The 16,981-nt window shown below is 41.2% G+C and overlaps 1 protein-coding gene and 1 long non-coding RNA gene across 2 annotated transcripts in view; one reads left to right on the top strand and one right to left on the bottom strand.

Annotated features, from left to right (window-relative positions):
- LOC117961592 (protein eva-1 homolog C) overlaps positions 1-16,981 on the top strand; it is a 78,339-nt gene that overhangs the window by 12,589 nt on the left and 48,769 nt on the right. The window contains exons 2-4 of the mRNA XM_034900393.1: positions 9,971-10,194; positions 12,461-12,584; positions 14,383-14,535. Coding sequence (XP_034756284.1) covers positions 9,971-10,194; positions 12,461-12,584; positions 14,383-14,535 — 501 coding nt within the window. The remainder of the gene's footprint in view (positions 1-9,970; positions 10,195-12,460; positions 12,585-14,382; positions 14,536-16,981) is intronic.
- On the bottom strand, positions 6,139-7,058 carry LOC117961594. The gene is made up of 3 exons (XR_004660442.1): positions 6,700-7,058; positions 6,310-6,409; positions 6,139-6,253 (listed from the first exon to the last, which is right to left on the bottom strand). It is a non-coding gene; the product is annotated as an uncharacterized LOC117961594 (long non-coding RNA).

Genomic DNA, 16,981 nt, shown 5'->3' with positions numbered 1-16,981 from the left:
CCAGGTGCGGAACTGTGAGAGGGCCTGGACAGGCCTGGGCCCGCCCACATCGACAGCTGGCCCGCCCAATCAGAAACTTAAAGTTAAGTGTGTTGGTGTTTAAAGTGCTGCAACAATCACAACAACCATGGATTGCTGTTGTGGCCAACAACTGGAAACTTCATACATTGTTCGTCATCTATTTCATCACTAAATTGTCTTCTGAGACTTTTTTTCCGCAAAATCAACCATGTAGAGCTCAAATATGAGCCGTTTTATGAAAATGTATGTTTGATTGCAAATTTGATCCAACTGTGTCGGAGTTCAAAAGCTCCAAAGTCCGACGTGACAGCCGGTAGGGTGCCTGCCGTGGTTGCTTGCTGGTTTGCCGCTCAGCCAGTCCACCTTCACAGACCACCTGGGAACTTGCTGGAGCTCTATCAGGAGACACGCAGACAAGAGGCGTTTATTTCCCTGATTGCTTAAATAACTCAACACACATATCCATTATAAGATTAACTGGAACCTGTGGTTTTTCAAAGTTATAATGCTCCACAAGAGATTGCGAACCTTCTCCCTTTGACAGTCTTGTTAATTAATTATGACACGTAGGTCTATATTAGAGCTGTCAGTCTTCCTCTAATACAATTCAAATTCTATTTGTTATTTCATTTAATATTCAAATAATATTCAGTAGATACTGCACACTGCGTTACACTGTGGTATGCAGTATGCAGTATCTATTGAATATAATTTGAAAAGGCAATTTCAAAAACGACCACAATGTAAGGAGCTTGTGTTTTACCGTCCCGGCCAGTGGTGTAGTCTACGTGATACTCAGGTATATGTAGTATAACCACTAAGAAAGCTCCAAGATTTCCATATACTTAAAAATGTGCAATGACATGTAACAACATACTTTGCATTCTTATTTTCAATTGTATTTGAAATTGCCATCTGTTTATTGGCATATTGCATTTTGTTAATGTGTGAATGTGTATCTAATGAGCAGGTGGCAGCCTCGGCCACAGAATGTGTGTGAATGGTCCTTTTACATTTACATCCAGACCCCCACATTCTAGCCCATACATATACAGTACAGTGTACCTTCTACAATACATTGGACTACACCATTGGGGTCTGGCAGAAGTTTCTTACAACTACAAGAAAGCCTCATATTTCCTGGGTTTGGGACAACTGCTTTAATTTTGGGACACCCTAGATTCAGGCCCCCCTCAACTTAATCCAGACCCACCCATCTGTCACGTTCTGCCTCCGCCACTAAGCATGACACCCTTGTTGCCTCCCCTTACCTGGTCTTTTTTCTTCTCTATAATTTCTTTCTCTATTGGTACATGGAAAGTATATATTATTACGTCATCCTTTTAAGACCCAATGGGCATATAACACAAACAGTCCATTATATGCCTGCTGTTCTGATTCATACGTCATGGTGTGAGCAAATAAATAAGCCGTGCTCAGGAAAGCTGGGGGGCATGGGGCGGTGTGGAAGGTTGTTAATTATGTCCAGCAGCTTGTAGTTTGGGTGCCTCTGCAAGCCTCTGTGGGTTTATGTGTATATGCTTATGTGAGGGTGTGTTTGTGTGTGTAGGTGTTAGAAAGATAAGCCATCTCAAGGAGGAGGAAAGGACCGGGCAAGCGGAGTGTATTTGTGTCTCCAGTTTTAATGACTTCAGCTGCTCGGGCTCTGGTCTCTGTCTGTTGGGGGAGGAATAGGGATATGTTAGTAACTCTGGCGGGGGGGGGGTTGTTGCCTAATGATATTGATACACATCACGAGGCAAGCCCATGTGGTGATTGAAAATATATACAGTGTATATTTGGATGTTATTTAATTTCCTTTTTTACTTAATTTTAATTTGTTTATTAATCCCCAGTGGGGAAATTACAATGTGCACTTTGTGTACACACTTTGTTAGTAATCGCACACAGGCCTGAAATACACACACATGCTCAGGACCTATACATGCACTAATGGAGAGATGTCAGAGTGAGTGGGCTGCCAGCTGAACCAGCGCCCTGAGCGGTTGGGGGGGGGGGGGGGGGGGGGGGGGGGGTAACGGTGCCGTTAGCGCTCAATTTTCATGCCTCTGGATTCCAAACCATAGGATTTTAGTGAACCAAATCTAAATGTGAATTACTTTAGTTTTTTTTTTTTTCTGCTGATGATAGACTGAAAAGGGGGAGAATGAAAGCAGGATCTTAATGCTGCATGCACCCGGATGGTCCACGTGTAGCAGCGCATGGTTTGCCAGTGGCACATGTTGCATAAAAAGTCAGTGTTGCCTCTATTGGCTGAAAGAAAAAGAGTATTTTCCTGAGCTAGTCAATCTTGGTATGAGGATGAGTTGAGCCCTCACATTTTCTCATTCATTCTATTATCAATAAATATTAACATATTAACGCATGTGACACTGTTGCGTATCACATGGCCGTTTGCATTCACCGGGCATGCATGTGCCGATCTAAACAGGAAGCAGACTGTCTAACGTTACTCTGTGATGTATAAGGATGGATGTATAAGTTGAAAACACTTTGAATGAAAAACAAATATGGCGAAAATTAAGACCAGGATTTTGATTGGGCCGACTGACGTGCATCGTCGGTTCCAAAGGTCTCCGTCAAACTTGAAAGGGGTCAGCAGTCTTTCCAAATGTTCCGTTCTAGGGCCTCGGAAACGCCAGAGTGGTGTGGATGTGAGGCCTAAACGTAGCAATTTCATTAGCTGTTGTATGATCACTGAAGTGAAGTGTGAAAGGCATGCTGGGTTTAAATCCTGGGGAGAAGGGGAAGCAGGTTTTGAAGTTGTGTTCAGTGTGAAGTCAAAGAGCAAAATCAATGCTGGGGTTAAATCCAGGGGACCAACCTCATGTGAGTAAGCCCCCTCAGCTGACACCCCACCCACTCAGTAACTGTGTGTACGGGGTGTATGTTAACATGTTCTGTAAGTATCCTAGGAATCCTTCACCTCACTTACTTCAACAGCCATCATGTTCCACCCATTAATACTATCAATGCAACCCGCTTCTCTCACACACTCTTCCACTTGCACTGCAGATCACGCAACCATGGTTCTAAAACGTTGCTTCTCACAATATCTTGAACAGTTTCTTCTTAAGTGCCCATATTATGAAAAAATAACTTCTTGGGGGATTCGGGGTGCAAATTTGTGTCTCTGGTGCTTCCACAAGCAGACAAACTATCCATGCTTGTTTTGAGTGAGATACAACTTTTGAATGTCCTCTGCCTTCATTCCCTGGGCGAGATGTTCAAACTATGCATGGCTTTCTACGTCACCAAACGAGACGAGGTGACTAACTTTAGCAGATGCTAGCGCTAGCATGCTAGCGCGTTCTCAATGGCAAAAAAAACTGCTACAACACACACTAGTGGACCATAATCTCCAAAAGAACTACTTCCATGTTCCTGTTCTACAAGTATTACACAAGTGTCCCTCGTCTAGAAGTAGTCTCCCAGCTAATCCTGCCTTGGACTGACCGAAGTTGGAGAAAGAGTTATCTAGCTGATGGGATCTTACCTAGCTACTGGGCATGTGCGCCTCCCAACAAAGATAGTATAGAAGTGGGATGTCTCACTCTGTAACTAAAACAGAGACCTAAAACCACAGGGTGAAAACAGGATCTGAAACAACAAAAATATGTTATAAAATAGTTTTGGGAAAATAAAACCACGTATTCACATATTCTGTTACAACCTGAAAATACAATTATGAACCTGAAAATGAGAATAATATGGGCACTTTAATTTAGGTCTTTACAACTCTCATTAGGATAAAAGCCCCTGACATGGTTTCCAATAATAAAATGGCTGTGAACAATACTTGTATTAGCAGGAGTCGCTCATAGTGACGAACCTGCAGAGAAATATCACCCAACAGTCAAACTTCCCACAAAGCCTTTTTCATTTTTCAGTTCATTGTTGTGATTGTACGATCCTATCCCACGTAGTTGGAGCTGAGTACACTGGACTTCACTTTTTCCTTTTGTGTAGGTTGTAAATCTTATTGTATAATACATGTCTACTTTGTCATCTAAACAATATTACTGTATGTTTATGATGTATGCATATTATTTGCTAGTGTCTGAGCCCCTTTACACAAGCTTTAAATAGCTTTCCAAGCTGTCCCATTTCACATATCTGCATTATGCTTATACTTGTCTTTTAACTTTTGTGAATAAATTGAACCTTGACCTTAACTGTAGTTTTGCTGATGTGTGCTAAGCTAACACAATGATAGATCCTCAAATCTTCAGATCACAACAATCCATCAAATATTTGCTCTCAATAAAAAATGCAAGCTGCTGCATGTTTGTTCAAATTTTTGCACAAAATCTTTTAGAGGGTTTCACTCGATGCTTACTGTAGCACTTAAAATATTTTTTTGAATGAGCTACCTATTATTTACAGTACTTGAGTGATTTAAAAAGTAATTGAGACTACAGTACAACTGCTACAGTTTTAGCAAAAATATCTCTCTGTGCTCTTTTTTTTGCCCCATAGCGCGATTAGTAGAAAAGTAGGCTAATCCAAAACGTGACTGTAGCAGCAAGACTAATGTATTGTAACCAGAGGAATGCAATGCATTTTAGGAATGCATTTTTTTTAGATCCAAATCTGAATGGCTTAGCAGTGAGGACTGGCATCTTTACAGCAGCAGTTACTCGTAGCTTTCCTTTATCATCATGTCCATTGTGTAGCGGTGTGTCACTAACCCAATTAATGCTAAATAGTTGCGTGTGTGTGTGTGTTTTATTTGTTTCTGTATTTATTGTTTGTTTATTTTATATTATTGTTTTTATAAATGCACCTTCAACCAAGACAAATTCCTAGTAAGTGCTACTTGCCTGGAAATAAATCTCTTCTTATTCTGATTTGCTTCAATGTGAACCTTTGCTTCTTTTCTTCTGCCGTTTGAGGTCTCATTTACAACCATCATCAACCGGTAACATTCAGCTATCATGTATTTGGCTGAAGTTATGGTCTGAAGGGGTGAATGCAGCGCTTTGACCACATATGATTTAGAACCAGTGGTTGCTTTATCTAAAGGCCGTGCCGCACCCCGCTCCAGGCCGTTGTGCCGCCTCTGTGGTCTGTGGAGAAAAAGTAATTACTACAGGGCCTAAAGCCACCAGCTCTGGCCTTAGGACCTCTGCTGCCACATCCTGTACGCAGTTCTAAAAGATCTCAGGACCAGTAAGCTGTCTTTCTCCTTCTCTCTTCCAGTTAAAACCACACCGCTCTCTCAACATCTTTTCAGAATTTGTGTTGATTTAAATAAACACTTGTGAATTCACCAGGTGTCTTTTCAGATTCAGCTGTCTTTATCTACCACTTTCCTTCTCCCGTCACTCACGTTCTTCTCTACTTTTCAACGTCTTCGTCATCTCCCCTAGCCTCTTCTAGTGTTCGAGTGTTGCCAGAGCGCGTCCAGCGTCTTTGAAGGAAACCTCCACTCTTTAGTAATCACCACTTAAAGGGAATTCCTTCTCCAGCAGCAGGCCTGCAGCTCTGCATCTTTGAACATTTGAAGGTTCAATGGCTATAATTTGCCTAAAATAACACCCATAAAGTCATGAAGCTGTAAATGCCTAAATACCTAATGTATGAAGATGAAACACGATACAGCCTTTGATTTTGTAGCTTTCAAGAACTTCGTGGTTACTTACTTTCTATGGAATGTGTTTTGAGGTGTTGTATGCATACGTGATCGATTTAAAGCGCTTGAAGTTGCAACTCTCATTCATGCAGGCTGCTGATTGATCTCTAAAATACAATGTAAACAGGCACATTTGAGCCATAAAGCCAAGCTATAATCATCTAATAATAGTCTAGTAATATTGCAGAATATACTTTCTTTGCCAATACAAGAGGCTTTATGAACATTACTTCGCAAGCAACATAAAAGTGAGAATTAAGCCTGTGCTATTATAACACGTCAGTAATACCTCATGCTGCTGTGCATTGTTCATTTTCTTGGCTCGGCCAATAAGAGGAGGCGGCATCTTTCAAAAGCAGGGGAAAGCCCTGAGCATTATTAACATACAATGTCTCCACCTGAACTGCCTCTGGAGGCAGAAAGCCCTCTCTCCTCTCTCCTCTCTCCTCTCCGCTGTCTTGCCCCCCCTCCTGCTTTCAGTTTGTGTCTGCAATACCTGTCATACTCATTCTTAGCAGACCCTGAACCTCCGCTTTGTGGAGATTGAGGAAAGTTAGAGCTTCATCATGAGCTGACCTGAAAGGAGAGACTGGAAAGCACTGTATATAGAAGTAATAAAGAAGCATATTTACCTCAAATTCTGCTGTAAATTTGCATTGGCATTTGACCTGCTCCAGGTTGGGACAAATCACTGATTCCCAGGGAGGAAAGCCTACTCCAACAGGTCTCTTTCTGTGTTGACACAACACAGAATTTGTCACTAATCTCCACCCTACCTGACCCTCCTCCATCGCTGGGTCACACTTTAGGGGCTTCACATGACCACAAATGAGGAGCTAACAATCACAAGGCCCTCTAATTTCTAGCTTTACTATTGGCTGAAAGACTGTAGCTGAAACATGGACACTCTTGCCTACTGACAGGTTAAGTCGCATTAAACGACAGGATCCCAAAAAAGGCAGGTGCCGTTGTCTATGTTTATAAAAAAAAATCCCTATGCAGCTTGTGCAGAGAAAAAGGACCTTGCAAGCCTTTCAATTCAGTCCACGACAAGAGTGACTTGTTTGTACACGAACAGTATCGCAACCGCAACCTCCTGTCTTTTATTGGCCGAACAAACAAACCAGCAGACATAATAGTGTGGTGCTTTTGTCAAGGGAAAGGGCAGAGAGCTAGTTAAGGAAGGAGGCTAGCTCCACATGAAAAGGAACAGGGAGGAGGAGAGACGCCTGGGTGTTTCTCCAGCATTGTTCAGCCTTCTGCCTCTGAGGGACACCTGTCATTGGCTGGGCGGTTTACACAGGTGCCTTAACCCAGCCTGATTTGTTGGCCTTGAAAGGAGGCTTCAGTCAACAGGTACCGTGAAGGGAACAATAGTGACAATCCTGGAGAAGGGAGGGATACAGAGAGCTTGGGAGGATGGTGGAAAAAGGAGAAATGGATTCTTTAGAAAGCACCTGAGGGTTTGTGTGAGATAATCTATTTTCTTTAGCCGGCCCAGTCCCGCTGTGTAGGGTGGAGGAAGGCGTCTCTGCGCGTTTGAGGTGCTCAACGATCTCTCTCTCTCTCTCTCTCTCTCTCTCTCTCTCTCTCTCTCTCTCTCTCTCTCTCTCTCTCTCTCTCTCTCTCTCTCTCTCTCTCTCTCGTCACAAAACTCCTCCTACAAGTGGCCTGTGCGAATTCAATCACCCATCTTCAGACATCTCTGTTTCACCCTCTTCATAACCTTGGCTGTTTCCATGGTTACAGCTCTGTAGCCGTGGCTCGGTTAGCTGGAAGGCTTTGCAAACTCGTGGTCTTTCATGGCACAGGCGCTTTGCCAAGAACCAGCCTTAATAATGTGAAACTGTTACACCAGCACACCACACACCCTGGCGAAGAGAGCCAAGCGACAAAGCTTGTTCTTACCACGTTGTTTGTGTTGATGTTGTCTCTCTCTCTCTCTGTGTGTGTGTGTTTGTGTGTGTGTGTGTGTGTGTGGTCTCGCTGCCAGGGGGAATGCCAAGTTCCCTCTCACCCTGTGTGGAATGTGGCAAGCAAAGCAGACTTGTGTGTTGAAGAGGCAGATCACTGTGGGATGAGAAGAAACTAGTAAAGCCCAAGCAATTAAGAGAAAGAATTAAAATTTCAATAGTGACGCCATAAGAGTGCAATTTCTAAAACGGACAGCCTTAAAATCAAAGTCTTTCCATTTTTTATGGGAAATAGATCTTTATTTGGGTCATACTCACAATAAGTCATACAAAAAGAAAATGTCATCATTCAAATCCAAACAGCAAAATGCTCGCATATCACAACTTATCCCAGTTTTTCGATTATTTTGATTTTATGCCGTATGATGACTTAGTTTGGATTTGAGCTGTAATGTAAGCTGCTGGTTCTAGTTCACATCCTTAAAATTGGGAATGCGGCATGCAAATAATTTCCAAATAAACTCAAAAGTAGGATTGCATGTGCACCTGTTCTCCGTTTTCACAACCCAGCCACAGGTGGAAACCTGTTACTGTGAGCTATGGTGGTTTAATAACCATCTCTATTTAAAGAGGCTGACCTTTCAAAGCCTGAGAATGTCACTTGTTTCCTTTACTTCTTTGAACTGTGGCCATGGTGATAAGAGGACAATGTGTGTGTTTTGTGTGTATCCATGTGTGTACGTGCATGTGTGCCAACGTGTGTGTTAGAGAACGCTGTTATTTCCTCGTCCCTATCAAACACTGACCAAATACAGGTAATTGAATCACAGTGTGTCCACTTAGTGAGTGCGTGTGAGTGTGTGTGTGTTGACTTCCCTGGAAATACGTTTGCAGAGCACTTAGCAGGAAGCTTGAGCTCACTTTGGAAGTTGTTTTCAGTTGTTGAAAGAGTAAAAATATTTTCATTTTTTAAGATAAATGACTTAATGAAATTGTCTCTGTATGATTTAAATTTAAATTTGACAACCAAGGTGAGTTTGGAAACAGAGAAGTTTGACTGCAAACAATGTGAGACTTAAAGCAAAGGGTTTGGTCCTCCTTAAATGGTCCACATAAGTCCAGAAAGACATTATCTGACAGTGGCTCAGCTCGTTCCTTTATCTGTTTTTCTCAGCTCTCAAAGACTCTTAATCGGAAAAGAGTTAGCCGAAAAACTTCATTGTTTTAAAATAATTAGAGTTTTTATTTGGTATGAAACCAAGAAGCCATGAAGCCTAAACCTGCTTTATGTAGGATTGGAAAGATCCTGGACCAGATGTTTTTAAAAAAAAATATATATTACTTGCTTCATGTAGTTTTACTCAAACATCGGGTCAGTTATGACACAAATATGACAGAAAGTTAGTTATAATATAATCTTTATCTTAAATATAATATAATCTTATCAACTGCACCCTTTTTAATGAAAGTTCACGTGGTGCATGTTCCATTAAAGGGTTTATGTAATGGTTCTCGTTACAGGCTTCATACAATCTGGTTGTGGGGTGCACGTAAACCTGGTTACTGGCAAGCAGGAGACATGCTAATTGAGCCTGAAGAGTTGCAAATAACACAATTTTGCAATTTTTTTTTGTTTAAACAGAGATGTCTCTCAATGTAGGTGTACCTAAACATGGAAAAATGTATTACACTGCCAGAACCATGTTGAATTGTTTTGGGGTTTATAAGCTACGAATCACATTTTTCAGAGCTTGTAGTGCCTCAAAATGCTCTCAGAACTCTGTTGCATGGGAAAAAAGTCTAGTAGTAGTAGTCTAGTAGGTATTCATGGATGCACCATATCCTTGTAGGTAAAAGTGTAATAATGTCAGGCTTTAAAGTCATCCTTGTCAGTTATTTTTTAATATCAAACAGATAAGAGTATGTTTTACAGCCATGACTGGAGGGCCGACGCTAACAGCTAAATAAGCAAAAGTTTTAGCCTCCCTGCGTTATTGTGGTATTCTGGGCCTGGGGGCGTCTTTTAGATGTAAGCTGTGATCTGTCAGGGCTTGCTGAAATGCAGCACTACAAAAAAACGTGGAAACACTCCATTATTGAACAAAAAAGATGCCAGTAGACTGTATCCGTCTGCAACGCCTCTCTGCAAATTATAGTAAAACAAAAGAGATGAGTTAGCTTTATTTTGCTTAGTAAGCATGTTCCACCTCATTGGTTCCAATGCAGTGACATTTAATTATCCAGCCTAAGGATGCAAATACTGTATATAGCAAATTAAGCTCTGAGGCTACAATATCAAGACATCTTTAATGTTATGTGCATGAAGTGATGGTCGGAGCGTCTGAGGTAACAGCTGCTTTGGCATTTTGCTGTCTCATAGGCTACCTGTCCAAAGTGTTGAGGAACTATACCGAGCAGGCCTGTGACGGAGACTTCCTGTCTGCTCGTTGCCCGCCCCGCACCACCATCACCGTCCAATCAGCTTTCTATGGGAGGAGAGGCGCCTCTGACCCCCATCAGTGCCCTCAGACCTACCAGGCACTCCTAAGTTCTTATAACGCTCGGGAGGATGACCGATACTGTTCTGTGTCCACCGCACTACAGGTAATTAACTTATTTCACACATTCCTGGTGGTGTTTTGTATCCCAAAAAAAAAATCATTTTCTCGTTGTTTTGTTCACTTTTCTTCAATTTGCAAATAACTGGTAGTCTAAATTAAGTCTATACAGGCTCTACTTTCGTCCCTAGTGTCGCCCATGTGTCATAAACTTGGATCTGATCGCTTTTTTGGCTTTTCTCCATCAGTCACTCAACTCTTCACACATAGACGTGGGCTGCGGATCCTCCTGGGAGAAAGCGTTCTCTAAAATGGTCAAATTGGCAAAGCGTTCTATTGGAGGACCACTGATTATGTAATGCATTGTGAGGACGTTTTCCGGCAAATTACACCCTCTAAAGAGGAAGCATGCTTGTTCCCATGACACAAAACGATTTCATGGGGTCTTTGCCCCAGCATCCTCTCCTAATTTGGGATGCGACTGAACTAGAAACTCCCCTTTGCAGCATCAATACAAACACACACAAACACATCGTGCTTTCATGCGGTTGTTTGGTTTATTCTTGGTCCCCCTGCCTTCTCGCCTCGAACACCCTCCGTTTCCATAATAGACAGGACAGCCATGAATGCACAGACACAGAGAGTGCATTGTGTTAAAGTGAGAGAATGACTGACTGCTGCGCCACCCACACTAGTACAACCCTGAAGAATCCCTTTTCCCCACCTGTTCATGACCTCTCGTTTGTTGGTAATATATGAATGTCTCCATATAAAAGGGTAATTTCAAGGGTATCCAGATGTGATAATTACTTTCACTATATGTTAAGCTAATCTAGTGATATTTTTTCAATTGTTTAATTTATGAAACGTCCATAAATAATAGTTATACAAGTTCCTGGAGCATATATGGCATTTTAAGATTTTTTTCCATAAAAGAGGTACATAACAGCAAATCTTTACATTTAACAGTAGCTGTACCTTGACAATATTAAGCATTTTTTTGCTTGATAGATGACTTCGATGATTAATTGGTTAAAAAGCTGGTTGCGGATTGATTTTCTGGCAACCAGGTAATAAGTGAATTGACTAATTGTTTCAATAATCCAAGTAATCCTCCCATTTAAAATCTGGTGTGATATTTGTGATATTTTTAATAGATTCTCAATGTGGAATGTGAAGGTTGTCTCTTTTCCATCCTACTACAAGTATTTTGGTTATTTAATGACATGTGATACAATGACACGTGATACAGAGATCCATGTATTCCTATTCCTATGATATTTACAAAGTCATCCTATTATACACATTAAGAATAAATTTAGGTTAAAGTACTTCTGGATTATATCTGGAACACACTCCCAGGAAACTGCAGGTTGGCCGCAAGTCTGTTCTTTTAAATTAAGGCTGAAGTCCTTTCTTTTTGATGATGCCCCTCTATAAATAATTGTTAATTTCTGTAACTTTTGTTCTCGTATTTTATCTGTTTTTAATTTTTTAATTGTTTTAAACTGCTCTTTAATGTTTGATGTAAAGCACTTTGCCTTGCCTAATACATTTTAGCTTAAAGTATTTTGCTGGCTTTATTCTATATTTTTTGTCATTAACTCCTATTAAAAAGGGCAACCATATTGTAAGGAATTTATTTTTTTTGAATAGTGGGAGGCCAGAGGAATCTAACTCCAATAATCTGTCTATAATCAAATTTCTCCGCATATATATTTGTTGATGACCTGAACAACCAGAAGCCTTAAAGAATCTCTGAGTTGATGCATGCGGTCTCAGATTGAGACTTTATTCCTGGTAATCAGACACAACCTACAGGACAAGGATCCATCAAGCCTCCAAGATTCTGAGCCCTAAATTTCTAGCTGCCCTCTCTATTTTTCCTCCTTTCCGGACCGGGTTGACAGGCGGGATATGTGTGTGTTTTAGATATCCCTTAGTTCTCCCTCTGCATTCCAGGATCTAGTATAGCAAATTTATGTTCAATTTGGGAAAGGCTCGGAACAGAATCCATTGAGTCATTCCTCCAGTGAGTGGGATTTAAGTACGGGACGAAGTATTGTGTTGGAATGTGCTCACCTGGGTTACAGCCGGCTAAGGATGATGAAACTAGAGAAGCAAAAGGAAGCCAGGAAATGAGTGGAGCTTTCTCTTTACCTGCTCCTCTCCTCCATATTCCAGTGGCCATAAGCAGCGTGTTTGAAGTGGTTTTATGTTTGCCTGCTGCTGATCTCACCATCGTTGGCTTATTGTTCTCCCTCTAAACGCTTTGGTCTTGCCCCGCTCTCTGTCACTCTTTCCTTCTTTAGAAAATGCTGGACGAGTGCCAAGACAGAAGGAGCTGTCAAGTCCTTGTCAACAGCCGTGTGTTTGGGACGGACCAGTGTCCTGGCAGCAGTAAATACCTCATTGTCTGGTACAAATGCAGACCTAGTAAGTCCCTCATCGCCTTGTATCTTGACAGTTACACACATCTTCTCTTTTCTCACACACCACATCTAGTCAAAAATAAACCAGGGCTGGGGCTCACATCATTTGCACTCATAGACAAACAGAATGACAACATTAACAGCCAAAGAAAATGTTAGTGTTTAACACATTCTGGTTTAATTGTCTACAGTTTAGGTTTTAGAGAGTACTGTTTAAATGATGTACCCTAGGTCTCATGTATATTGATAATAGAGCTAAAAGAGTTGTTACTTTGCAGTGTTTTTGCATTTTATTAATAGGACAGCTCTACCAGCTGGACAACCAGGGCGCCCCATACATCCTCCTTTTAACCAAGACCATCACATGAACGGTCTATTTCCTCTTATTATGTACATTTCCATATAATGTATAATGTATGTAGTTGCAGGGATATTTTGAACTGAAACGTAGCTTTTAAGTTCACAAAAACAGAGCAGTTGTAGATTTTTACAGAACACCGTGTACCTTTTTTAAGAGAAAAGTCTTCTAAAATGACATTGAACACGCTGTATTGCATCATCTTGGATCTCGGCAGACCTTCTCTCCTCCATCCACTGGCTTCACAAAGGGAAATTGAAATCCATGTATCTGAACACACTGCCCACACAAAGAAGACACAGAGCTGGTTAAAAATTGTCAAAGTGTACCAGTATCAGTATCTAGTCTTTTCTGCTGCTGCCATCTTTCCTGCTTTATTTCGATGCAGAAAAAAAAAATCTTTGCGTGCCTCTCTTTATTTTCCCTCTCCTTCCCTCTCTCTCTCTAAGCCAGGAAGCTAAGAGTATCACTCCAGAGGGGTTCAGTAATCCCACCTAGATTCTAGTCTCCATTCATGGCTCAGTGCTGTGCAGCAGTTCACACTAGAGTGACCAGAAGTGGGCAATAATCCACTGATCCCCTTTTTTCTCCATTGGACCCTGGGGCCAATCAACAGCTCTTTGTTCACTGTCACTTAACCAGTGACTTCTCAGGGGTAAGGAGAAAGGCAGCATGTTGTGTTAGTGAGGTGCAATGGGCAGGTGTCACTGCCTCTGAAAGCAGAGGTGGATGGAAGAGAGAGGAAGTGAAGGAGAAAGGGAGGGAGTGAGCGTGAACGAGAGTGAATCTGTCACTAAGAGATATAACAAACCCCGTCCTGCCCCTTTTCTCATTGCTCTAGCTCTCTCTTCTTTCTGCATTCCTGTTCCACTCCCCACATGGACATATAAGTGGCTGCTGTTGTGTTTTTATTTGCTGGCCAGTGGAGCTGCTCTGGCTGTCACAGGTCACTGTGGCTGGATGTGTGTGAGGAATGCCTCAGCATGGCTCTACATGTCCAATGAGAGCAACTCTACTTCTGTTTCTACCTGTTTACACATAATGAAGCCTTTTGTCTGTCCTGTATCTCCTGTGCTTACTACCAGCTGCTCTACAGAGGTTGGGTGGAATAGATTAATAGTAGAGAAAAATGTAATTAAGTAATAATAACCAACAGCTAACTCAGTGCCTTTTGGTGTTTTTTTGTTATGGTGTTTTAGGGATCAAATTGCATAGAAAGCTAATATTTTATACATACATGTAAATGGAATATTAATGAATTCAGCTTTATTTATTCTATTTTTTTACAGTTATTCCAGATTTTTAAGCCCTCAAATCACACCCTAATTCATAAATTCCAAATTTGTTTGTTTTGTTTAAATTTCAAACAATACCTTTGGGAAGAAACTTGGTTTTGCTTTTATATTATTTGTAACACATCTTTATCCTCTCTCTCTCTCTCCAGACGAGTACAAGAGTAAGGTGGTCTGTGAGGACGAGAGGATGAGGCTAAGCTGCAAACGGGGTATGCAGATCGCTGTTTACTCTGCCATGTTTGGTCGAACTCAACAGGGCACCCTGGAGTGTCCCCTGCACCACAGACGGGCCCCGTCAGTAGGTGAGGCCCCTTCTCACTCTCTCTCACTCACTCTGTGAGTAGCAAGATAGTTTAGTGCCAAAGGACGCAGGAGCTGGTTGCATTTAGCTAACTGAAGACGCTAAGTGACAGAATTAACGTTACATTGCTATATTAAAATGCTATAAAAATTCAAAGAGGTCATGTAAAATATGGTTGACATATCTGACCTCAGATTTGATCAAAATTGTGTTTCATAATGATGTAAACTGGGAAGTTTTTACATTAATACATTTGACAAAGATAATACACACATACCTCTAATGCTGGCCATATGCCAATAGAGCCAGGCTATAAATAGCTTTCAGGTTATCGGATTTCCCGCTCATTCGATACTGCAAAAATACTATTAACTCTGAAACACATATTTTTCAATGCATGTTACATATAAATCAAATAAAGTCAAGTTTCACTTATCAATTGGGCTTCTTAAGCTTTTATTTTTTGGCAGTTATGATATGGCTTTTGATAATACAGTGACATCCTGTTTGCATAGTTGTTTGCATTTGATTGAATGGCGCACAAATGTTTCCAAGTAAAGGTTTTACACATTGCTAAAGTCTTTAGTATGATTGGTGCAACTTGATTTAGTAAAACCTTAGTTTGCTAGTAGTTAGAGTAGTAGCTAGAAGGTAGCCAGTAGTCTCGCCAGACCCCCCTCCAAAGCGCTGTGAAGGAGGGTCTGGCTAATCCACACAGCATTTGGCTATTGGAGGAAAACATGCTCTGGTTTAATGGTATGTCTCTAAACCAATCAGGATTGCCAAGCCATGTCTTTCAACCAATCAGACTCACCATTGGTGGCACTAAGTCCGCACAGAGCCGCTGCAAAATAGTCATGTGATAAAGAACTTAAATTGGACAGATAGTCTAGCTAGTTGTCTCAATATACCCTGCAGAGATCTGAGGAGCAGTCGACAATAATCCTCATAAATCCACAGAATATGAAATTCAAACACAAAGAAAGCAGAAGGAAAAGGAAAATACATGCATCTGGTGCAATTTCCTGCCGCACCGGAGCAATCCCGGAAGCGGAACGTCAAGCATATAGACTAGGTAGCTAGTAGTTATAATGCAAACTTACTAGATATTAAGTAGACTAATCTCACTTAGCTTAACTACTAGCCAACATTTACTAAGGCTTTAGTAAGGACTAAAACACACAAACTAAGTAATGGATTAATGACTAGTACAGCCCGATCCTGGTTCCTGGTGCTGCTAGATACTGTATTCCTTTCAGGTCACAAGGTACTGTTTTGTAGTGACCTTGCCTTAAGAGGGTGGGCAAGGGGTAATAATCATATTAACATTAATACTGTTTGACATTTATATCATTTGTTCTATTGATTGTATCAGTTTAGGGTCAGTGTGAGGTCAAGAGAGGAAGGAGATTTTTTACATGAAGACACAAGCTTGGAATGCAAATCGAGTCTTCTTGATGATGTTAAAATGAGTCTCCTTGTCTTGCTAATGTTCTAATACATATTAATGATTTAGGAGAGTGGAACTCCAGGTCACTCTGGGCTTTGATTTATTGCTTTTTGCCAAGATTTGTGTGAGCAAAAGCATACCAGGTGTCATTATGCATCCAGCAGATGGGGGAAATGAAACATTTTTATTGATGAGTTTTACGCGTCAGGACTCGAGCACTTCTGAACCACAAAGAGAACTACTAATGATGCCAGGTTTATAGCTCCTGTTAAATATCCCTATTCATTCATATTTCTTTGACTTGATATTGCCTTGAGATGCTGTTGTGGTTTGATAGATTGTATAATTTCCTTTATAGCTTATTTGCCCAAGAGGCTCTAGAGCAAACACTGGCCTACCACACCCATCCTTGATACTAACTTTTTACACTGTTCCACTGTGATTACTTATATATAATTTAACTTTAAGAAACATATCACCATTTAGCATGTCGCTATCTTGTTATAATGAAAGCGTGCTTAAATATATAAAACCACCATTCAAGCTCAGGTACACACGCACACACACACACACACACACACACACACACACACACTGCCAGGGGAATTGGGGTGGAATGTAGATCGGGTGTCTCTGTCATCCAAAGCACAGAGTTTGCCCCGTAGAAAAGGGACAGTGTAGAGTTCCCACATAGTATATAGGTGTGTGTATGTGCATGTGTGAGTGCATGGGATATCCAGATGTACCCTCGCCCTTGTTTAGGGGAATGTTAATGACTCTAAGCTTGGATCCATGACAAGTATTAGTATAACCATAGCTACCGGGGCGGCCCTGGTTTCTTTGCTCGGCAGCTCATTTATTTTGCTTTAGCCTGGCCTGCGTTGCCTGTGTTTTGTTAATGTATAGAAAGACATGTACACTGATATATAAGCTTGTAAGTAGCCAGAACAAGTGTAGGTTAATGTGTGTGTGTGTGTGTGTGTGTGTGTGTGTGTGT

This window comes from Etheostoma cragini, chromosome 18 (assembly GCF_013103735.1).
Source record: "Etheostoma cragini isolate CJK2018 chromosome 18, CSU_Ecrag_1.0, whole genome shotgun sequence".
NCBI classification, from domain to species: domain Eukaryota; kingdom Metazoa; phylum Chordata; class Actinopteri; order Perciformes; family Percidae; genus Etheostoma; species Etheostoma cragini.
The sequence above is the reverse complement of the archived record's forward strand: the minus strand, read 5'-3'. Positions and strand labels throughout refer to the sequence as shown.